This window comes from Ptiloglossa arizonensis, chromosome 7 (assembly GCF_051014685.1).
Source record: "Ptiloglossa arizonensis isolate GNS036 chromosome 7, iyPtiAriz1_principal, whole genome shotgun sequence".
Lineage (NCBI taxonomy): Eukaryota > Metazoa > Arthropoda > Insecta > Hymenoptera > Colletidae > Ptiloglossa > Ptiloglossa arizonensis.
In genome coordinates, this window is record NC_135054.1 from 24864338 (window position 1) to 24888207 (window position 23870).

At 55.8% G+C, this 23870-nt stretch overlaps 1 protein-coding gene across 2 annotated transcripts in view; it reads right to left on the bottom strand.

Annotated features, from left to right (window-relative positions):
* Positions 1-23870, bottom strand: part of LOC143148961 (uncharacterized) — a 59494-nt gene that overhangs the window by 13964 nt on the left and 21660 nt on the right. For both annotated transcript variants that reach the window (XM_076315815.1, XM_076315816.1), the window contains exons 2-5: positions 21125-21700; positions 20566-21059; positions 5159-5344; positions 3781-3899 (exon numbers count right to left, since the gene is read on the bottom strand). In XM_076315815.1, coding sequence (XP_076171930.1) covers positions 3781-3899; positions 5159-5344; positions 20566-21059; positions 21125-21678 — 1353 coding nt within the window. In that variant the 5' untranslated portion in view covers positions 21679-21700. The remainder of the gene's footprint in view (positions 1-3780; positions 3900-5158; positions 5345-20565; positions 21060-21124; positions 21701-23870) is intronic.

Sequence of the window (23870 nt, forward strand, 5' to 3'; positions counted from 1 at the left end):
TCGATATCTAAATTTTCCGTTCCTTCTTCCTTCGGTACGCGTGCACGCGTATCGATCGTCGATAGACGTTGCGCCACAAAATGCCATCGCGCGGGACGTTTGGACGACGAAATACGAGAACGTCGACGAAAAAACAACGACGATGAGAAAGAGTTTAAGCTAAATTGGCACGAGTCGCGAGCCGTAAAGAGATCACTCGGAGTTTGAGAAAAACGAACGCAAAGATTTCGTTGTTATTCGGTCCTCTGGAACGTCCTCGAGGAACCTCGATCGGTCGACTCGGCTCGGTCGACCGATTTTCGAAAGAGTTTCGATACAGAGAGGCAGATTCGGGCGAAACTTTCCTCTTCGATCCGCGGATCGGGTCGTTTTTGCGTTCCCAACGATCGAATCGGAGAAACTTCTCCATCGACCGAGCCCGTGTCGTCTCCGATCGCCTCGAAGATTTCCCAGTTCGATCTATCGTATACCGTATATACGTATCGCGATACCACGACGAACGATCGGAACGTTATCGATAAACTTGTTGCTATTTTTGTTCGTTTCTCGCGCGCAAGGTAAGCGAGACGACACTACGTGTCATCGATCGGGTCTCCTGGACGAGTCGGGTCGGAAACGACCGTCGCGCGTTCGCTCGTTCCTTTCGTTTCTCTCTGTCGTCGATTCGCGATCGAAGCGACGGTGAAACTTTTCCTCTCGGTCTCTTCTCGCGCGTATCGGTCTCGATCTTTCCTACGATTCTACGAAATTACGTAGAGGCGTATTCGGTCGCGCGAGAGGTTCTCGCGTTCGAACGCAAACAGGAAACACCGAACGTTCGTCGAACGTTCGTCGAGAAGACTTTGCCGAAACGGGGCTATCGGATTACGGCCAGGACCGCGACAAGGTAAGCGCGTTGAACGTTCGCTTTTACCTCCAACGGAAGCGTTTCCCGTTTTCCCGTTTTCCCGTTTTCTCCTCGAAACGGACCTCTTGTACCGGGGAAAAGCCGATCGATCCAAGTTGGCTCGTCGAGCATTGTCGACGAAAGCTGATTAAACGGCGTCGACTGGACGAGCTTCCGCAACGTAAAGCCGATCGATCGATCGATCGACCGACAAAGCGTAACGCCTCGATTCGCGAACCCGAACCCCGGAGAAACAAGATCGACGTTGGCTGGTAGTTTTGCGAGCAGTCGGGAGGATCGCTCGTTACTCGGACGAATCGATGTTACCGAGACGTTCGAACACGAGCAACGCATTTCGCGAAGCGCGCAAACTCCATACGTACGCGTACACGCTACACACATATCCGAACAAACGTTCCAGCGTAACGGGTTCGACGAGCCAGAGGGATTCCGTCGGCTCGATCCCGCCGGGAATCCGATCCCTGCGAATAATAACTCAAGGAAACGCCGCTCGGTGTTTACGCTACGATCGCGACTCTTCCAGTTTCCTCTGCCCGTAGAAAACGCTCGGTCGCGGTGACTCTTCGCAACGTTCGTTCAATTAGAGGCGCAATTGAGACGCGCTCGCTCGACGAAGACGAACACGAAGACAAAGACGAGACGAGACGCGACGCGACGCAACGCGGTGGTTAGGGTAGCGATATCCCGTTCTTTCGGTGCGAGATTGTGCTAATTTATTCATTGGACGCGGTATGCATCGTTCGTGTACGCGAAACCGTAGAAGCAAAGTGTCGTCGACGAAGCGCGCGAGATGGATCCGAGCAAAATTCTCGTGGACCGATTCTTGGATCGAGAGGCTCCGACTTTGTTCTCGACTTCGTCCTTCGTCGTTGAGTCGGTAGTCGAATCGGCTCGAGCGAAATCGAGATTACGTCGGTTTCGGCCGTTTCGCGAACCGAATCGAGCTCGATCGACCGATCGCCTCTGAACACGGAAACGCGTACCTACCTTTGTACGTACGTGCATCTAAAGTAACGGTGTTACGATAACGATTTATTACAATATCGGTTCGTATCGTAATAATAATGCATCGCAACGATATCGCGTCGGCGTCACTGGGAAACGTGTCGCATATATTATTACTGCTACTGCCACTGCTACTACTACAACTACTACTAATAATAATAATAGTTTGTACGAAGATTTTGTGCGTTTAGGTGGAAAACTTTGCTCGGAAAGTTTTCGATTCGATCGTCGATGCACAGAGAATCGACCGAGCCGACTTGTTTCGCGAGGACCGATATTTCGATTTCGATCGAAAGATACGATTTTATTTTTCCCGAGTACGCATTACCTCGAACGCTGGTTCCTTTGGAACGCCAAAGGAAAGAAATATCGTTGTACGCGATACCGTTGGTCGAACGCGTAGGAAAGGCAGACCTCTCTTCGGGGAGAAAAGTAGAGGGAAAAGTCGTCGATGAAAGGTGGCCCGGTGTCGCGGATACGGTAAGCATCCCGTAGACGTGCAACGACAACTATCCGAACCATCCTCCGAAAGTCTTCCGAGTCCAGTAGGCGCATCGACCGCTTCCTTCTTCGATCGACCGATACACCCGGAGTGCCCTCGTTGCGAACAAGTAAATACTCGTGGTCGTGGTCGTGGTCGCGGCCGTGGTCGTGGTCGTCGTCGTCGTCTCCGCGAAGAGTTCGACGCCGGAGTAGGAGACGACAAGGACGAATTTCGATCGTCGAGCCCCTGACCCGTACGCAACGCGACGCGTACACGCACACACCGGCGCGACGCCGCGACGGCGCGACGGCGCGAATCGTGTTCGATTATACACGCGTTTCAAAGTACCGAGAACCGTCCTCGACCTCGTCCTCGTCCTCGTCCTCGTCCTCGTCCTCGTCCTCGTCCTCGTCCTCGTCCTCGTCCTCGTCCTCGTCCACGAACCTCCCTCGTACTTTGGATCCGTTCGCTGAATCGTCCCGCGAGTAGAGCCGCTTCTACGTGAAGAGCACCGACAACAGAACAACGAACGGGTACACGAGGACGGACGGGAACGTCTCGAGGTGCACGCTCTCGGCCGAAGACGCGAACCAGATGGACGAGTCCACGGGGGCGTTCTCGTGGCGACTCGATGGCTGCTCGGAGGCCATTAGATCTTCCCTCGAGGGCTCCGGGCACGGAAGCTCCTCCATTTTTAGCTCGAACAGATTCTTCACCTGCATCGACTTGCCTTCGATCACTTGCATCTGCAACAACGCGTCGTGGACGAGGGTCAATCGTTCGACCCGAATCGTAACTCGATGGGTAGTTCTTCGTTCGGAAATACGAGCGGAAACGTGGCAAACGAAAAGAAGCTCTCGGAGATGTTCCTTCGTAATCGATTTTCCACGGTTGTCGGCTCGTTAACGCTTTCGGTTGCAGCCGGAGCTTTGTTTCGAACAGAATTGAAAAAAATAGTAAGCGAGCGAACGAGCAAACGCGCGAGCAAACCCGAGCTGCGGGCGTGGCGTTAATTGCGGAGAAAAATGGAAATTCGAATTTACCAGAAGGGCTGCTGAATTCGCAGCTTTCGAATCTCGCGGTACCGTAAATCCGCGTTAAAAAAAGTTTTCGACTTTCGAAGATCGTCGCGTCGACCGTGTTTATCCGTTTTATCGCGCACCGACCAATTTGAACGAAAAATCCAATCGATCTTCGACGTGCGTCGTTTCCAAAGTGGAGCGAGACGAATCGATCGAGACTTTCCTTCCGTTAGAACGGCGGAACGAATAAAAGTTCGAATTCGGGTGAGTCGAGAAAGACCCTCGAAGCGGAATCGATCGGGCCCGTTGGATCGAGGAAAAGTAAATACGACGGGTGAAAAGGTATCTTTGTTCGAGCTTACCTTTGGCTGAGAATCGGAATTCGAATCCTCGTAACCGCCTTCGCTGTCGTACTCGTCGCCCAGGTAGGCGTTGTCGACCTCGAGGTTTCCGGCTCGGAAGTTTTCGGCCAGATATTCTTCTGCAACAACGTAGATTCGAAAACTCGAATCAAAACGGGTATCGAGGAAACGTATCGCGAAATCGATACGGAGATAAAACTGGTCACGGCGTTCGATTTTTACACGAAACGGTAAATAATTAGAGTTCGAGCGTCGATCGATATTTTTCAACGTTTCGAATCGTTTGTCCCGTTGTCAGTTTATTTCGAACGACGCGGCGGCACGGCGCAACGATTCGATTTCGATCCAAGTTTTCGTTTCGTAAAATGATAGCGCCGTACGGTGGGACGTTGCGCGTTGATACAAATAACAACCGGACGAAATTTAATGGAACGTAGTAGTCGATATTGCCAACAATGAAATAAAATATTTCGATTCGCGTGGAACTTTTATTTTTAAACGGTAGCAACGATACGTGGCTCGGCCGCGAACGACGAAACGAATGGAAATCGAATTTAACGGACCGGCTATTCGCGTTACGGACGTAGTTACCGAAGACTAATATTTCGACGGAATTTGTTCCGGTTGAAAAAAAATTTGCAAATTTTCACGCAAACGATCGTTCGCGCGAATTCGATTACGTCGCGTTCTCTGGATCGAATTCCGTTCGGTGACGATAACTAAGAGAAAATACCTACGTACGTACGATCCGGCGAATCGAGTCTAGACGGGCAATTTGCTTTCTTTTTCGACGATAAAGGCTATTTTCCGTTACCGAGCTCCGATACCGAATCGCGTTTCTTTTTTAGGGTTCGTAACGGCGTATACGGTGACCGGAACCAATTACCTGGACGCGATTTATCAACGTCGTGGGAAAAAACGTAGCTACAGGTCCCGATAATAAAACGGGCAGGAACCTCTAAAATATCTGTTTCCATTTTTACTCAAAAGTAAAGTCTCGCGCGTAACGTCGAGAACCGGCTAGAATGTATTATATAATACAATCTGTCGCGTATTCCCGAAAAAACGACGACGACGACGACGATGCGGAAGATCGATAAAACGACCGAAAGCTCGACGGAAAGTCCAAGGGGAAGATCTCGGATTTTTCCAACGCGATCCACCGTGAACGGTTTTTCACCTTCGAAAGTGGTGGAAAATGGCCGGCGAGACGATTCTTTTCGAGCATCGTTCTCGAAAGAGCCGCCTCGCGTCGGACGACGCGAGGATTTCAGCGTCGGGATCTCGCAACAATGACCGAGAAAGTTTAGCGGACCCGGACACGAAACGCGCAAAGGACGAGACAAGCGACGCGACGCGAGTAAGCAGAGCGACCCACTTGGGTTTCGCGCGTTCTCGAGAGCCTTGTTCCATTCGTGGTTCACGTTGTTGATCTTCCGCGATGCGTTATTGCTTTCCAAGAAGCAAGTGAGCTTCTCCAAAGCGTCTCGCAGCTGCCTGTTCTTCGTCTCGTTCCTCAGACCCCAGATCCATGCCAGTTTGCAGTCGCAAATCAGTTTGTTGCCTGAAACGAAACGGAACGATTTTCGATTGTACGAACTTTGACAAAACGGTACGGTCCAGGAGAAAAGATTTCGACCGGCAAAATGGTACAAGTTCGCTAATGTTTTTATCGCGCGTACGTACGCGTACGTGTACGTTCTCGCAAGGAGCTTCGTTTCCTATCGAGAGATAGTTGTTCGCGTTGGCGATTCGGAGGGAACGCTCTCGGGGAGGAAATTTCTCGATCTCGAGGGAACGGGGAGGTGGGAATTCGCTCGCGTATTCGCGACCGAACGATGCGAGAACGAGGTCCGCGAAGCTGCGCGAAATTCCACGGCTCTCGCGAGTTTCGCGTCCATTTTAATCGATCGTTCGCGAATACACAGGTATTTCGGGCGTCCGGGAAGCAACGTTCGACTCGGGGAGCGGCGCGTGTCCTCGTAGAAGGTGGACATCCGACCGAACGCGAACGCGAACGCGGACGAGCAAAGCCCTCCGCGAGACCGGCTTTATCGAGTTTCTCCCGGGGCTTTTACGGCTTCCTCGACCCTGAGTTTCTTTCCGCGGGACGAAAGTTTAGCGTCGGGACAGCTTTAACGACGGTACGCGGTTTCCTTGGCCGGTTTCGACCCTCGGCCGAGGAACGCTGGCCGTCCGCTCGAGAGTCGAGAAGAAGCTCGCTATCGGGAAGGAGAGAGCTCGTTCGCGCAAACATCTTTCCCCGTATGCACCGTAGGCCGAAACGATTCGCAACGACGTTCGTCGAATTTCTTCGGTTGGTTTTTCGTTGGAAAAAGGAATCGATGATATTCGAGGCCGTCCTTGGCTTCGCGTCGGAGTAATCGAGCGGATCCGTCGAGGCTCGAGCCGCGGAGGCAACGAGAGAGCACGAAAAAGGGGGCTCCGAGGGACAGAGGGAGGGAGACGGACTCGCCTCCGTCTCGGTTGTTCGCCTTTAGTCACCGCTTCTGCCGTTATTACGAGCCATCGCGAGCCATCGCGAGCCATCGCGAGCCTCGAAGCTGGAATACGGAGCACGCTCGGTATATAGTATACGCAACGTTCCCATTGTTTCGAGCGCCGCTTTAAAATAATTGCTAAGCGGCATTGTCCACGCGACGATCGTCACGGTCGTATCCATTGCGTTCGTTGGCTCCTCGGTGATCCTTGCTCGTCGGTACATCGAAAACGAAACGATCGGCTTTATCCGTTCGATGGCGATACGATCCGCTTCGACCGGTACCGCGTAAACGACCCCCGGAGCTGCACCGTTCCTCTTTACAACTCGTGCGTGCAACGTATACTCTTGGCCAGCTACGGGTCGACGACGCGCGAAAATCTCGCAAATTCGCTCGGTCTCTCGTTCCTTCCCGTTGCTCGAACGGCGGTGACCTTTCGACGTTTCGCGAGGAGATCTCGGAGGAGTCGTTCTCGGGGGACGAAACGGTCGCTGCCGGAGGATACGGAGTACGGGAACGTCGTTTCGACGTTTCGCGACGAACGCGGTGGAAGCGATCAACGACGATAACGTCGTTCCGCGAGCGGAACGGATTTCCATGGTAATGGGTCCGCTTCCAGTTTTCCTTCTCGAGCGTGGGCACGGTGATCGGGAAATTTTCGGCCCTCGGGATTGCTCGTTACCGACGAAAGATACGACCGCGAACGAGTAAAATTTTCTTCGAGGAGTATCCTCCGTCGCGAGTGAAATCCTTGGACGCGCGATCGACAGGAGCGGTCGACGACTCGCGGCGATAATCGGATTCTATTCGCGATCGCGATCGCGAACGCGAACAAACGAGTCGAGAACGTTTGCGACGATATTCCCGGATCGAGCGCCTCCGGTCCACCGACGTACTCTATATGCGTTTCGATCGAATTCGAATCCGTTGTTTCGCTTTCGAACGTTGGCCTCCTTTTCCGAAATAACGTTCCTTTCGAGAAAACCTTTCCACGGAAAAACGAGAAGAAAAGAAACGCTACTCGACGAACTTTACGAATCGTTTTATCGTTTCGCGAGAACCAATCGACGAACCACGCTCGACGTCTTCGAATTCCTGCTACGATCTCCGAGGAGCAAGAGCTCGGACTATTTTCAATCGAGCCGGAGATATCGAAGCGAAATCCCGATGCGAGGGACGAAGGATCAAACGCGAACACGCGACCAGCCTTTTCTTCCTCCTTTGAACCGTCGCGAATGTTTTCTCCCAATCGAACCTATTTTCCGTTCAGGATGAAAGGCGGCCGGCCAGTCGGATAGCCAGCCAGCCAGCCAGCCAGCCAGCCAGCCAGCCAGCTGCGAATAGAGAATCGACGGGCTTTCCCCGAAAAATTATTCGAGAAGAAAAGATAAACGAAGAAAGGAAAGAAGGTCGTTTTCGGTCTCGAAAGACGTTCGCCCAGTTTCTCCGCGTTTTCGTTCGCTCGAATCTTGGTTTCCCGGTCCTTTCGGATACGGGTATTCGTTCTCTCGGCGCATCGGTTCCGATCGCGGATCGATACCAAACGGAACGAACGGAGCATCGGATTCCATTCGCGTTACGGTCGGAGCCAGCAGCGGACCTCGTCCGGTCGATCGAAACGATTTTTATCCGGCCGATCGCGACTCTCGCCGCGTTCCGAGCCGTCGGATCGCGGCTAAGTGGGACAAGTGGAACGTCACCGACGACGACAATTCCGCTAACGGTGTTTATTAAACTTCCCCGAATCCCATTTTTGCGAAATAATCGTGCCGCGGGTTAACGAGGGTCAATCGCGTCAACTTCGACAAAATGTCCATTAATTCTGGAATTAAAGTCCGCCCACGCTCGTTCTCGCGCACACGCCCTGAATATTTATCGGCACGGGAAGAGACGGAGGGAAGAGAAGGGAAGGGAAGGGAGAAACGGCCCGGTTTTCGTGTTTTTTTTCTCTTCCATTTTTTTCCTCTTTCAACGGATATCCTCCGCGAAACGGTGTTCACGGTTATTGGCCATGGAAGAGATACGATATTTCCCGTTTTCACCTGGCATTGTTCCTGCCCCTTTGCGTTCGTTGCGGAGCGCTACGAAGAAGAGCGTAGGTCGACGGGGAACGCAGGTACGGGAATTTCCCTGTCTTTCGGAGGCTGGTGAAAAGAGGAGAAATCATCGATGCGAAACGATCGCGGTGCTTCCTTTAAAAATCTCGTTCGAAAGCGAGGATGGAAAGTCTCTCGAAATCCTCGCGTCTCCCGTTATTCGGGTAAACGCGTTGTCCCGTTTCCTCTGTCGGGAAACGTTCTCCGGATCTCGTAAAACGACGCGGTAGCTTTCGAAGAGTTGGAACGGCTCGAGCGCGGTCGGAATCGAGGGAAGCGGCGATTAAAAAAGAAACGACCGGTAGAGTCGCGAACCGCATCGAGAGTCCTCGATCGAATTTAACGGGAAATTTCACCGGTCTCGTTCGATCGCGTTCTCTCTCTCCGTCTCTCCGTCTCTCCGTCTCTCCGTCTCTCCGTCTCTCCGTCTCTCCGTCTCTCCCGTTGTCACCTTTTCCCGTCGTTGGTTTCGCCGCGGTTTCGCGTCGCGCGCACCATCCTCGCGTTATTCACCCGGAAAGAAAACGGGCAGCTCGCAGCCGCGCGGATCGATTCGGAAATTAACGACGGATATTGGTTCGACGAAAGGACAAACGGATCGATGAAACGAATTCTCGGGCAAAGGACGCGTCGTCGAAGCTCGTGTTTCGGCCTCGCCTCGGTGCGCGGCCAACAACTTCGGTGCCGACCAATTTTCTCCCGAGAACATTTTAGTACGGAGCTTTTTCGAGCTTGGGAAAATTTCTCGCGTCCAGCACCCCTCGCTGTTTCGTCGTTGAAAGAAAGAAACGCGACGAACGTGACTGCCGTGTTTCTCCCGAGACGCAGCTTGCCGGTTTCCACGGAGGAATAGTTTCCGCGCGCGTGGAATACGATGGTAGCCGAGCGGAGAATCTTTCGCGTGTCCCGTCTCGTTCGTTCCTTGCTCGAAGTAACCGGTAAAATCGTATCTCTCCGAACGCGTTCCGATCGAGATTCGCGACTCGATGAAACTCCGCGAAATCTTGTCTCGAGAAGTGGAAAAATGTAACACGCGACTCGCGTTCGATCGAGGTACATCGGTGACACAGATTCCGTCCGCTCTCGAGGAACGCTTCCTCTCGTCGCGTTTCGACGCGACAGCTCGCTCGAGATTCGTTCGGAAACAGAGCCGCGTCCGCGTTCGGGTTTCGATTCGCGGCGCGGTAATTTCGTTTCTACCGTCGGCGCTTCGTCGTCGATTCGTACAGTTTACGCGGCCTCGAACGAACAAAAATCTTCTCGCGAATCGAACGAGCCGAAACAATGCGTTTCGACGTACGCGGCCGGCTACCGCGTACACGGTAAAACTTTCGAAATGTAACGCGACGAAACATCGATGTTTCGTCGCGTTACACCGAAACGCGCGTATAAACTCCCGAGTGTTTCCCCGCGTTCGATGCAGCGACCGAATTAAAATACGGCTCGTCGAACGTTTCGCGAAAATCCGGCACGCGCTGGACGAGAAAAATTCGATATCGAAACGGAAAACTTTGGCGGAAAATATTTAATACCCTTCGTCGGTGGAAATCGTAACGATCCTTTCGCGGAGGTAGGCTCGATTCCATCGTGATCGATGGTTCGCGAGGAGGATCGAACGGCGGCCGAAGAGACCCCTCTTTCGAAAGTTCGGCGGCAGATCGCAGCCGGACGAAGATAGTCGCGCGCGGACCAGCTCCTTCGAGGACGCAACGGGACGTTCGAGGACGAGCGTCGTCGCGGGAAACGCGAGCTCGCGTCGAGCATCGCTCTTGAATAAAAAATTTCAATTTACCCGAGAAGTTTCCGGGAATTCCGTAGACGGGTCGGGCGACGTACGCGCCGTCGCCGCCGAGTCGAATTTTCATCCGTTTCGCGTTACGGTCCGAGCTCGAATTTCCTACGGCGATCGTGGAAAGATTTCGCTTCCTCGAAGCGAAATAGAAGAAACTCGATCGACGCGTAATTGCGCGCATCGGTGTCGCTCTCGCGGAACAGTTGCCCCGTCCCGCGACAAAGACGTCCCTTCCGTCCGGATCCGGCGAGCGAAATTCGAGCCAGTGACCTTGAAAATTTCACCGCGGAGATCCGCGAGGGTGTCTCGACCCTCTCGAGGCGATCAACGGACCCGGAACGCGAAAAAACACCCGGCCCTGCGAAGGGGAGAAAAACGAATACGAAACGGAGGGGGATTCGGGGTGCGGGGAAACGGGACGAAAGGGAATCCGGGAAAACGAGAGAAACGCGTACCGATACCGGAGGGGTGGGTGAAGCTGAAAACAGAGGGGCAGACCGGAATCGACGAAGGGTTCGTCGGGCATCCTCCGGTAGGCGTGTCCGTGTATTAAGTTTTAATCGTTCGGGGATGAAATTTTCGGAACGGGGCGTGGTAGTCTGCTCCTCTACCGGGAACACCCTCTTCCTGGCCCGAGATTCATCGACGTCGCGAGAGTATCCGGGCTGCCACGCACCTGTTTACGCGACTTCGATTTCGAGTCGCGCGATCTCGCGGTTCGTCGAGCGCCACGAAAACGGCCTCTGCTCGCCGAAAAGTTTGCGACCCGATCCGGATGCGGTGCAGTGCGGTGCGATTTGCTATCTTTCGGTTTCCGGTTTCGCTTCGATCGAGACCGATCTCGTTTCGCCCGACCTCGAAACCGTCTCCCCGCGATGGAATTTCTTACGAGCGCCCGCGCCCGCGACCGTGCCCGCGCCTCGGAACGCGGACCGATTCTCCCGAGGAATTTCCGTTTAGGCGGAAACTGTCCCCGGATCGAAATTCGATAGGGTTCGAACCGGGGAAATTGGTCGAGAACGAACCGGAACGAAAAAAATCTTTTCCACGAGTTCGAAACTACTCGATTCCCGTGTTCCGGGGCGAAAAAAGGGAAATTGGGAAACGGGTTCGATCTACTCGTCGATCGAGTCTCGAAATCGCCGGTTTCGGGGCTCTTTTCGGGACCGACGCGATTCTCGTCGCGATCGATCGGTATCGCCGGGAAACTTTTTAACTACCGTTTTACCACGTTTCGACCTCGAGCAGCGAGGAGAAGAAGACGAAGAAGAAGGAGAGAACGCGTCCCGAGCCGATACGCGACGGTTTCTCGGCGAGGAAATTGGGTTCTCGATTATTCAACGGGACGCGTTGCGTTCTCCGGTATCCTTCTCTGGGGAAAAGCGCGAAAAAGTGGTTTCCGCGTTTCTTCGTTTCGTTCGGTTGGCCCTTTTACGCGCGTCTATTCGAAGCGTTGATCGAGAAGCGTCTCGCTTTTCTCGAAGAATCGTAGGACGATTCGGAAGACACTCGGAACGAGATTCGAAAGGGGGCTTCGATCGCGGCGAAACGAGTCGGAGGAAATTCGCGACGACCGAAACGCGTAAGTCGAATTCGCGAAATCGGTCCCCCCTCGGCGCGACGCGAAGAGCACCCTTTTTCCCGTCCGCAAATATCGACGGATAAACGGCGAGCGTGTTTCCCTCGGTGTTCCACTCCCCCGAGAGCGACCGCGACCGCGACCGCGACCGCGTCCTTTCTTCCCTCGGTTTTTCGATATTTACGCGCTAGCGGTCGTAGATCGGTAAATTGGAACGAGTACGAAACACGGAGTAGGAAACACGTCGATACCGACGTCGAGTGGGAAAGTCGGCTCACCGGTGATCGTTCATCGTCCACCGTAGTTCTCGCTTCGACGTCGTATCCGTTTCCACGTTTCTCGGTAAATCGAGCTCGCTAGCGGAGCCAAGAATTTCCGGAGCGGAGAACAATTCTGGAGAAACGTTCGGCAAACTTTTCGACTATCCGGCGACTCGCGCGTATCGTCCGTTTCGCGTTTTATTTCCATCACCGGCCGGCACACTTTCTTCTCGAGTTTCTTCCGCGTTTCTTTCTCGAGGAGTTCCGAGTTCGCGCAACTTTCGCGCCCTTCCGACGGTGGACGTAACGAGGCGAGGGTAATTTCGCGAAACTTTCGACTTCCCGCGACCACCCTGGCGGAGAGCAGCCGCGAATAAATTTCGACTCGCGTCGCGTCGCCGCGAAAAGCCGCGAAAAGCCGCGAAAAGCCGCGAAAAGCCGCGAAAAGCCGCGAAAAGCCGCGAAAAGCCGCGAAAAGCCGCGAAAGCGAGAACGAGGGACGATTCGAATCGTTGCCGATTTCGCGGTTCGAGCGATCGGTTCGCTAATTGGACGCCGATCTGCGTATTTTCTTTTCCGAGCAACGACGAGCGAACCAATCGCGGTAATCGCGAAACGATCGAGAGAAGAAGAAGCAAGTTGAAAATTCGGTGTCGGGGTAGGAAGAGCGGTGGATCGATGCACGGCAAGTTTCGCGTTGCCCGACGGGGTATCGCGGGCTTTCGTTTCTCGGCGGCAAGTACGTCTCGAGGAGATAATCCCGAAAATGCAAATCGGAGTAGCTCGGAGAGAGATCCGAGGAAACATCGCCGCGTGCCGCGGGCCCGCGAGATGGCGCGTTCCGTTCTCTCGGGTGGATCCCTTTCTATCGCGAAATTGGCCGAGTTCGGTAGCTCGGCTTCTACGAACAAAGTAGTTTCGTCTCGCGCAATTCCGAGCGTTCGATCCTCGAAACGGGGAAACGGCTCGCGATTTACGGTAAAGCGAACGCGACCAACGTTTCGCGATCCGTCGCAACGATCCGTTCGAGCCGAACAAGGAGCGTTCGCGCCCCGAATACGGGATTCCCGAAACTCGATTTTTCTCGCCCGACAACGACCGGGCTCTATAAATTCTCACCTTTGTTTCGTAGGAGCGCGTACGAGGCGATCGGTTTTCGGGCAGCGGAGTTTTTTAGGCCGTGGAACCGAGCGACGCGAGGCTCGATGCGCCCTCGCTCTCGAGGACGTCGAGTTACTCCTCGTCGATCCTTCGCAAAGCCGAAGAAAGAAACAACGGGGAGGAACCGTCGACGCTCGAGGGCGCGAGGGAACCGATCGGAAAAACGGGCCCGAGGAGTTCCGGCGTACGCGATTTCCGGAACTCTCGCCGGTTCGATGTTTCCGTTTTACCAAACGGGAAACCCGAGATTCGAACGGCGTATTTATCTTGATACGCGACGCGAAACGGTGGCTAGGAGGCGAGCCAGCCACGGCACGGTTTACGATCTCGACACGAACTAGGAACGAATCGGGCAACGAATCTCCGAACGGTTCGTCGAAACGTCCTTTCGAAAGGCCAGGATATTCGTCGAGCGATCGCGCTCCTCGCATCCTCGCGGACATCGGAGCCAAGATTCTCCTCGCCGCGAGGAATTTCCAGCGGAAGCGAGCATCGCTTCGAACTCGGTTCCTCCGGGACGGGGCGCAATTACGCAAACTGGGTTCGTTACGGCCGGCCCGTTTTTGCCGATCGTCTACCTCGGTCTCCTCGCCGAGACGAGTAAAATACTTCGGTCCGTGACCGAGGAACGGGAACGGGAACGGGAACGGGAACGGGAACGGGAACGGGAACGCGAACGCGTTTTCGATCTCTTTCGGGGCACGCGTACTTGCGATTCGGCGCGTTCCTCCCGTAGTCGCGACGAGCTTCGTTACGGAAACGAGTTTCGCCAACGGTTCGATCCGCGTCCCCGATAACCCCTGGACGAGACCGAAATCTCGCCTCGTTTTCGGCCGAGGGGAGCAACACGTTCTCCGAATTTAGGGGAAACACCGACGGCCCATTTCCGCAAACTTTTTTTTTTCTCCGCGACCGAGCGACCGAGCGACCGAGCGACCGAACGGAGGAAAAAGGAAAGAGATCCCTCCGATTCGGGCCAGCTCGCAATTTCCACGAGCTCGAGTTCCGGGCAACGTTTCTCTCGTTTTCTCGACCGTGCTCTGCGCAATTCGCATCATCGTTCGTTACGACGTACGAGTTTCCGGCGGAGAGACGGTAACTCGTCGGACGCGCAAAGACGGCCGGCGATTACCGTTTCTACGCGTCCGCTCGACCGTTCGTACCGCTGGAGTTTCTCGAAAGGCCGCGCCCCGCATCCCGCATCCCGCATCCCGCGCCGACGAGGAATTCAAATCCCCGGCATTTTCGAATCCTCTAACGAATTTCAGCGAAAAAAAAAAGCCGAGAATCGCGGTTTCGAGGGGACACAACGAGTTTGGAGTTACGCGCATCGAGCGAACGACCGCTACAGGGAGAAGTCGTTTCTCGAAGCGCTCGGAGGAGTCGGTTCGCGTTGTCGAGCCGAAGGTATCGTTGGCTTCTCGAGCGAAGGAGGTCGATTCGGGTGATCGAAAGTCGCGTTACGCGGCCGATTCGAGCGGAAGCCTGGCTCGAGAAATCGGAGATTCCCGCTCGGTAACCCTATCCTTACGGGCGGGTGGGCGCGCGGTCGAGGAGGAGGTCGTACGATATTTCGCGTATTTGTCAATTTATTAAAGTGCTTTTAATGGATTACAACGAGGGGGCGGACGGCGTCGGGCGTAATCGGCGTGAATCATCTCGGCAAACTTTAGCTCGGGGAGAAAAAAGGCGTAGCGGGTCGATCACCCTGGGACCGCGGTGGTCGTTGGTTCGGTCGGGTCGGTTAGGTCGGTTGGGTCGGGCGGCGGGCGAGACGTTTCTTTCGGCGTTCGAGGAGTTTCGGTTCGCTTCGGTGGTTCGTTCCGGCGCGAACTTCAAAGTGTAAACGCGGTCCGGGCGAGCTCGAGGCGCGGGGACGAAAGAAATCGGCGCAACAACGCGAGAACGAAATTAATCCGTAGTAATTAACGCGACGCGGATCCCCGCGGCCGTTGGATTTACTTTCGACGCGGCGTTACACCGTGCTCCCCGAAGTAATTCCGTCGAAAGAGAGGGTGCGGAAGAAGCGGTCTTTCGAGTCTCGCTGGCTGCCGGGCATTGTGCGTGCGTCGAGCCGCCCTCCGCGAGAGTTCGACGCGAGAAACCCGCGCACGCGGCCCGGAGGGTAATAATTCCATGATTATTTCATACGGCGACACGGGGGAACGGAGGGGAAACGAAACGAAACGAAACGAAACGAAACGAAACGAAACGAAACGAAGCGAAGCGAACCGGTACGAGGGAGAGGAGCGGAGAGACGCGGAGAAAGCGAGAGGGGAAGAAAGTAAAAGCGGGGTTCGGCGCCGCGTCGGCCCGGTAAGAAAGGAGGAGGCGCTCGCGGGGGGGTTGGACAGATACGGTGTACCGTTTGAATATGCATGCATCGAAATTTATAGCCGACGAGGAGGGCAGGGGCGTAATTGTAGACCGGTCGCGGATTTCGAGGGCCGGAGGGGTTCGCGAGGCAGGGGCTGCCGGCACGCTATAATGGAACCAAAACATCCCTTAGGCCGGCCACCGGCGAACCTTTAATTATATTTCGACTCCCCGTCGCGAAGGTACACGGCGCGGCTCCGCTAATAACCAGCGAAGCAACGTCCTCGCGAAGCTTGGCCCCCTTCTCTCTTTCTTTCCTTTTTGCCCGGCGAGTCCGAGTCACCGCAGGGGCTTCGAGGTTCCCTCCTCTTTGGATATCGACGAGCGGACGCAACCGGTTTCGGTAAACAGCGGGCGCGCGGCTCTCCGCTCGCACGATACCAGGGACGATCCCGTCGATCGGTACTCGCCGACGGGGGTTCGAGATCGGGAGGGGACCGCTGTCCGAACGGTTCCTCGTCGTCCTCGTCGTCCGTGTACCGTTCGAGTACCGTTCGAGTACCGTTCGAGTACCGTTCGAGTACCGTTCGTTTTTTCGGATCCCGAGGGATTCTGCTCTCGACCGAACGAAATTCTACCGGGTTTTCGTTCCCGACGCCTCCTCGAATCGAGAAACTCCTTCGCGAACGATCGGCTCACCGCCCAACCCTTCGATCCGAGCTTCGAAACGTCGCGTCGAGTTACCGTCCCGCCGCAAGAAATTTCAATTTCCATCGGTTTCGAGAAACGTTGTTCCTCGCTCGCGGGGACGCCTTTGTCCGTAGATTTTCATCGCGAAACGATTCGTCGAACGCGCGAGAACCTCGGGCGTTCCCCTCGCGGAAGGTTCGCGCGGTCGAAACGTTCTTTCTCCGTTGGTCGCTCGGTTCCAAGGACGCGTCGCGCGGGTATCGATCGACGCCCTCGGAATCTTTACCTCCTCGAACTCGAAACGAAACGAACGGCTTCCTTCGAAACTCGTTGCCTCTCGCGGTCGAAATTACGCGCGACGGTGTAAAAATCGTACGCCCTGGAAGCGAGGTCGCCGAGTTAAAAATTCGCGACGAAACGACGCGAGGTGAGGCGAGGCGAGGCGAGGCGAGGCGAGGCGAGGCGACGCGACGCGAGTTTCCGCTCGAAAGAACGGAGACAAAGCAGAGGGGAGAACTCGGATCGCGGTTACGAAGTCTGCCGTACCTCGTTCAATTTCGATCGTTTATTTACAATGGAGTCTCCCCTCGTCCTTTGTCGACGGTAGATCCTAAACGCGCCCCACGGACGCGAGCACCCCTCCCGGGCGGGAAAGGCGAACCGCTCGGCGTCGAGGAGCCGTTTGTCGGCTCGCTCGCGGTCCGCGTCGAAGGAGCGTCTTTGGTACGGATCGAGGTCGATTCCGTGTCTCCGCGAGAGGCACGGACGAGAGGACCCTCGATCGGGCCGAAAGAATCGGCGATCTTCGGAACCGGGGTATCCCGATCGTTCCCAGGGATTCCGGGGATTCGGCGGGTCTCTCGGGCGCACCCCTGTCCAGCCCCGTTCGACGTATCGGTTTCCGACCCTCGCGACGGAACGGCTATTTACACAAGAATAACGCGCTTTATGGGATTACGTCAAAACATCGGCGCGGAATCACCGGTCCGCTATCCACCCGGAGAGGATAACAATGAAGGAAAAATAGAGAAGAAAACAGAGGGGCGGGAAAGGGTGCGGGCGCGTGGACGCAAGGGTCGACGAATGCAAAATCAGCGAAGCATTGTTGCTCGGTCGAGGGACAGGCCGCGCGTTGTTCGGGGTACCGTGTGCGCGTCGGGCCCCGAGGCTGCGCCGGAGCGTGCTACCGCGCGCGCCCTCGGCACCGCGAGACGAACGCGCTAATTGGAACGCGACCCTCCTCCGGACGCGGCAACGGGGGACGGAGGACGGGGGATCATCGGGATACAAGCTCCGAGAACGATTTCGAGCTTCGTTCGAAACTCCCGCTCACGGTACACCCGAAGGGCCGCGTCGGCCTCGCATCCGATGCGACCCCCTCGAAGATCCTACATCGACGGTCGAGTACACCGCCTCGAAACGCGTTCGAATCGATCGGAAAGAATTTGCTCCTCGATTCCTCGCCGGGTGGGCGTCTCGTCTCGCGGGACATTGCGCGATCCAGCCACGCTCCCGGTGGCGTTCGACCCCGGACACCCCGTAGGGGAAACGGGCCACCGGTCCCGCGATTTTTACACAGGACCCTGCCAAACGGGAGAGATCGAACCGTGCCGCGAATAAATTACCCGTCGGTTTTAAACCGATTACGAAGCTCCGATTCTAATTCGGCCAGATGCGTTGCCCCCGGTAGACGCGGCCCGCGCGTTATCCTTCCCCTCTCCCGGAGATCCTAACGAGCTCAGCCGCGCCAAACCCGTCCTTCGAAACATCCACGGAGGAAACACCGACGCGAAACGGACTCGGGAAAGCCGATTCCTCCTTCGAACGCGTCCTCGAAAACAACGATCGAAACTCCCCGCGGCGATCCCGCACTCTACAGCGACCCGATTTCCCGATTATCCTTTCATCGCCGCGAACGAAAGGTTACATCGAAATCCCATCGAAACGCTTCGATCTTTTTTCGAATCGTTTCGTAACGAGTTTCCGTGAGCTCCTCGAACGAAACGGAACGGAACGGAACGGAACGGAACGGAACGGAACGGAACGAAGAAGGGATCGGTGTCGAGAGACGGTACGATGGGCTGAAAAGAAACGTCACGCCGCGCGAAGCGCGTTCGTTCTTTGCCGCGTTTACGGACAGAATGGGCGTTCGAACGCGATCCGTTCCATTTATTAAAAGGCGATCCCCCCGTTGTTTTACGGGGAGTCGCGGCGCACAATGCGTCTCGACGCGAGCCACATGGCGTTCCTCGATCGGTTAACGCGCGCTCGAGCGTTTCGTACCGCACTCGTGCGCGTGTCGCGATCTCGTGGGAACGCTCGGTTTTCCGGTATCGCGTTAACCGGTTCGAGGGGTTCGAGCCGCTCGAATCGAAAAGTCGCGGCGGCGCGTAACGCTCTCGCTGCCTCGTCGGGAAATTTGCGGGGCGTGGTCGGGCCGAGGCGAACCGGAACGAAAGAAACCAACTTTCGAGCATCGATCGCGACGTCGAAAAGTTTCTCGCAAAATTTCTCCGGAGCAAAAACGACGCGCTACGAAATTTCCTGCCACTTTGCGAACGATATTTCCGAACGCGTCCCGGAAACACGTTCGAGCTCGAAATCCCTCGATTCGCGCCGCTTCGACGTATCGCGCGCGGTTCGGATTCCTTTCTTTTCCCTGTCAAAGTTGCGAGCGTTTATCGCCGCGCGCGTGCGGTACGAATCTGGATTTACGAGGAAACGAGAAAACGAGAAAACGTCAACGCCCGATGTTCGTTGAATCCGCCTCGTCTCGGCGACGAAATCCTCGCGAGATATACGATCGTTCGAAAATGCGACCAACGAACGAACGAAACGTTCGCGGCCGTTTAGAAACTCTTCTTCGAACCTTTCGTCGAGCGCAACGATATTCTTTTCTCGTTTGCGGGCGACGCGACGATAATTAACGCGAAACGAGTCTCGCGCTTTCGTCTCCTCGACGGAAGATTCGTTCGTGCTCCCTTCGATTTTTCGCGGAGAGCCGAAAGGGAGAAACGAGGGAAAAACGTTTCGTCGAGGGTAAACGGGTCGCGGTTGTTCGCGTTGGCGCGCGAAACCTTCTCGGTCGTCGGAATATCGCCGAGGCGGAGCTCTCTCGAGTTTCGAAAATCGTTAACGAGCCGCGTCGCGGCCGTAAATTTCGTTCGGCGAAAACGACGCTCTTTTCACCGTTTCGATGAACGGAATCGACGAGGAAACTCGGCCAAAGTCTTGCAATTTCGAGACGTTTTCGGGGAAAACGGCGCTAGAAAAATTATAGCGAACCGGGCCAATTTCTCCTCTTTTCCCCGGAGCGGTAGTCGTTTGCTCGCGCGAAAACGAGTACGCGTTCGACCGGGTGATCGATTTCGTTTACAGGTGGACAACAATTTCGTTGTTCTCCTTTCGGGCGTTCGGTCGCGTGGAACGCGCGCGTACAATCCGCGGTAAATCGTTATCGGCGGCCGTTGAACTCGAACAAGGACGCTTTCGGTTTTGCGAGTCGAGACGGGCCGGCAACGATCGAACTGCGTTTCGGTGAACATTTTTACGGGACGCCGCGGGTGCGTAAATCCACGAGGAACGGATGCAAACTCGTTTCTCGCGATCGCTCGTTTTCCGACCTTTATTTTCTCTCCGACATTGTTTTCCGTCGTCGCCGTCGTCGCCGTCGTCGTCGTCGTCGTCGATTCGCGACCGAGGAAGCGAAACGAACGGATTCGAAAAGTATTCCGAGTTCGTATCGGTTTCGGGAGATACGTTGATCCGACGCGAGAATGGACGGAGTTTGGAATATTTTGGCAAGATGCCCGAGTACACGGAGCCGAGAACAATTCCAAAGTTACGAGCAGTCCGGCAGCTTGCCGGAGTCTCGACGCGGGGCTTTGCGGAGACGCGAGAACGAAAGAACGAAAGAACGAACGGTTCCGATCGGTTCGCGAGGATGCGTCCTCTCGCGCTCGAAAGCTTCGCGAGGAGAACAAGCCGGTGGGAATAATTACGCGTTTCGCGGCCGAACGAAGAATCGCGTTCGCGAAAAGGGGCGAGATTCTCTATCGCGCGGAGCAACTTGTCGGAGAGCGCGCTTCAACCCCCGGGAAAGTTTTCGCGTTGCTCGGGGAGAAACGAGCGGAGCAACGAAACGTCGTTAGCGAACTCGACTCGAGAGGAATTTTCGATGGTGGTTCCTCGCTCTCGAAAATCGGGCCGGTAATTTTGTTTCCGATGGATCGGTAATCGGTCGGTTCCGTCCAGGTGCGGCGCGCGTTCGACGACCGGGACGCGGTAAACGACGAGTTTCCGGGGTTTTCGAAAGTCGTAAAGTTTTCGAGGGAAGTCTGGGAAAACGGGTTTCCCGATGTGCTCGGAACGCGACGGGTCGTTTACTCACCGCTCAGGTAGAAGTGGCTGGTGCCGTTGTACATGTTGGTCACGACGGGCTTGACGTTGTCGAAGGTGACCGTTTTCAGACGATTGTTCCCGAGATCGAGAAAGTGAACGGCCGGCGCCCCGGCGAGAAAGTCCGGCTCGAGGGTCGCGAGCTCGTTCTCCCCGAGACCGAGCTTCCGCAGGTTTCTCAGCCCGTCGAGCGCCTTCTCCGAGACGTAGACGATCTTGTTCGAATCCAACTCGAGTTCTCGCAACAACGGCATCTCGACGAAGGTCCGGGCGCCGATCATGTCTATCAAGTTGTTTCGAAGGTCCAGTCGGAGCAGACTCCTCAGACCGTGAAAGCTGTCGCCGGTGATCACCTCGATCCGATTGTCGGAGAGCTCCAACTCCTCCAGGGTGGTCAGATGCTTGAACGCCTTGTCGTGCAGGGTGCTGACGTTGTTGCGGGCGAGGAAGAGACTCTTGATCGACGGGAGGTCGACGAACGTGTCCCTGCGAACGCAACACGGAGAATTGAGCCCGGTTCTCCGAGGAGAGCGACGAAACGATCGACGTACCTGTTGATCTCGGTGATCCGATTCTCGTTCAAGGAGACGACCGACAGGTTTCTCATGCTCTCGAACGCCCGCGTCTTCAACGCGTATATGGAATTTTTGTCCAGATCGATTTCCGCGATCGTCGATAGATTCGAGAACGCGTGCTCGGCCACCTCGTCGATCTTCGCGTACCGAAACGTGATCTTTCGGAGCTCCTTGAACCTTCTCAGCATCTGCGCGGGCAGATGATCCAACGCGTCGACCGTTTTCACGTCGACCTTCAGCTCCCGCAGATGGATCTGCGAGTCGAAGTAGTCCCAGACCGGATCGTTCGGGACGAGGGCGCTCAGGACGACGCACTTTGCGTCGGTGGCGTTCCCCGGGCCGTTCTCGTTGCAGTAACAGTAGATCGGCACTCCCTGGTCCTCGATCTCGCAAACGTTCGCCTCCTTGGTCTCCTCGGCGACCTTTTTCTTACCGCCGCGTGCTCTCGCCGAGACGGAGAGGCTCGAGGAGAGCAACGAGGTCAGCAGGAGCGCTCGAAGAAACGCAAACGTCCACGGTGATCGCTTCATACCGACTGGCTCCGATTCGGCTCTGCGAGCAAACGTTGTTCCCTTTGAGAAGAAGTTACCGGGCATCCCCGAAGCGGACGTGGACGCGGACGCGGACGCGGACGTCCACGCGGTGGGGCTGAACGAGCGGGCAAAATAGAGGAAAAGAGGGAAACGAAAGACGAAGGAGACGGCCGAGCGACGCGCGTGGACAGATGCGAGAATCGCGTTGTTTCCTTCTCGCCCCGCGAAACGAGGAGGAACCGAGAAGGGACACGGCTCCCCGAGCTCCTTTGAAAAATTATCCTCTCGAGCGGAAGCTCGCGCGATGCCGCTCCGTTCCCCGCTCCTCGTTTTCCCGGATTCGTTATTTCTCGCGGCACCGACGTCGATCGACGAAAAGGCGTTCCGTTGGTGGTCGCTAATCCTATCGTCGACCCGAGTTCTCCGTTCCTCCGGGGCGATAATTTTTCTACTCGGGGAGAACGGGAGGTGGCCGGTCCCGTCGAAACGGGGGCGCGCGAACCCGGTGGTGGATCGGTCGATCGATCGATCGACGAAAACCCGATCGAGACGGCTGCGATCGGATTTTCGATCCTCGGAGAGGGTCAGGGAGATCCGACGCGAACGAATCGACCGATCGGATCCAACGACCGGCCGCGATGATCGCGCGCGGCTTACGAACCGAAATTTCCATACCTCGATCGCGCGACCGCGAGCGATCGTTCGCCTCCGCTGAATTCTACGGAATCTACGGCCCCGCGAACCTATACTTTCCCGTTATTACTTTAATTGCGACGTCGTTCGCCGCACGAACGCGCGGTGTGTATTTTTATAGCAAACCGATAATCGAGCGAGACTTTTCCACGCTACCGGGAGAAAGACGTACGGTTCCGGCGAGGGGCGGGACGAATCGCGTAAAATACATCGACCCTTTAACCGACGCTCCTGGAAATTTTCCGGCGCGGCGCGGCGCGTCCAGTCGATCGTTTCGCCGAACACTGGGAACATTTCCGGATATCGCGAGCGATATTTTCGTCGGTTTTATTCGACGAGCTCGTGCGGTGCGATGCGACACGGTGCGGGCCGGTGCGGGGCAGGGCGGGACGGGGCGGGCCGGGCCGCGGATAGCGCAGGAAATATATTCTTCCGGTGGAAAAATATTTTTCCGCCCGTGATTCGTGTTTCTCCCGAAATCCCCGTCGAGGAGCAAAAGCGACGAATTCGTCCGACGAAACGACGCGGATCGATTCGCGAAATATTCGGTCGCGAGATCTCGCGAGCCGAATCCCTTCGGCTCGCCTCGATCGACTCGAGGAGGAAAGTTTTCCGCCGGTTTGGTCCGCGTCCTCGGGAAGTCGGGAAAGTTTCTCGGACGGTTGACCGGATCCGCGCTACCCGGTACCTTCGTCCCTCGAATCGAACGGAAAGCTCGAGAGTGCGATCCTTCCTCGATCGTACGTTTCCGACTCGGCATCCGCTCGTATCGTTTCCTCGCGAGCCGAATCCTTTACGAATGTATTCGCGGAAACGAGGATTTTCGTGGAAGTCGGTCGTCGGATATTTCCCGCGAGCGAATCGGATCGACGGGTCCGGAGAAAAGCGAGAGAAGAGCGGTTTACCTCGCCGGAACGAGCGAAATCGAGGAGTCGCCAGGGGAAGAAAGGGGAGACCGCTCGGCCGAGCGGAAACCTCGCCTGGATCGTTTCGACCTCGTAACGCGTTCGCGCCTCGTAACGCCCCGAAAATTCCTTGTCACGAGTCGGAGAACGAAACAAGGCGAAGGAGTTTCCGTTGGTGGTCGATTCAGCGAACGACGGAACCCGAACACCGCTATCGAAATACGCGGGAATTTTCGCGCCCGCGACGCGACGTTTCGCGAAACGGTACGATTATATAATATTTCTACGCGTTCGTACGCGCGTCGAGAACGCGGTATCGATTTTCAGCGGTTCGAGTTGAACTCTCGCGCGCGGATAATCTACGGCTGCTTCCGTCCGTACGTGGTCGTCGTCGTCGTCGTCGTCACCCTCGCCTTGGCTTCGAAACGACGAGAAACGGTTCCGAAAACTGTTCGATCCGAAAGGGAAAAGGTTCGTCCTCGATCGCGGAGAAGCTCGGAGGATTCGGAGGATTCGGAGTTTCCGGTTCCGTATCGGAATCGAGGCGTGGAAATCCGTCGCTTCCGTTCCGGTACGGGGTTCCGAGAAGGT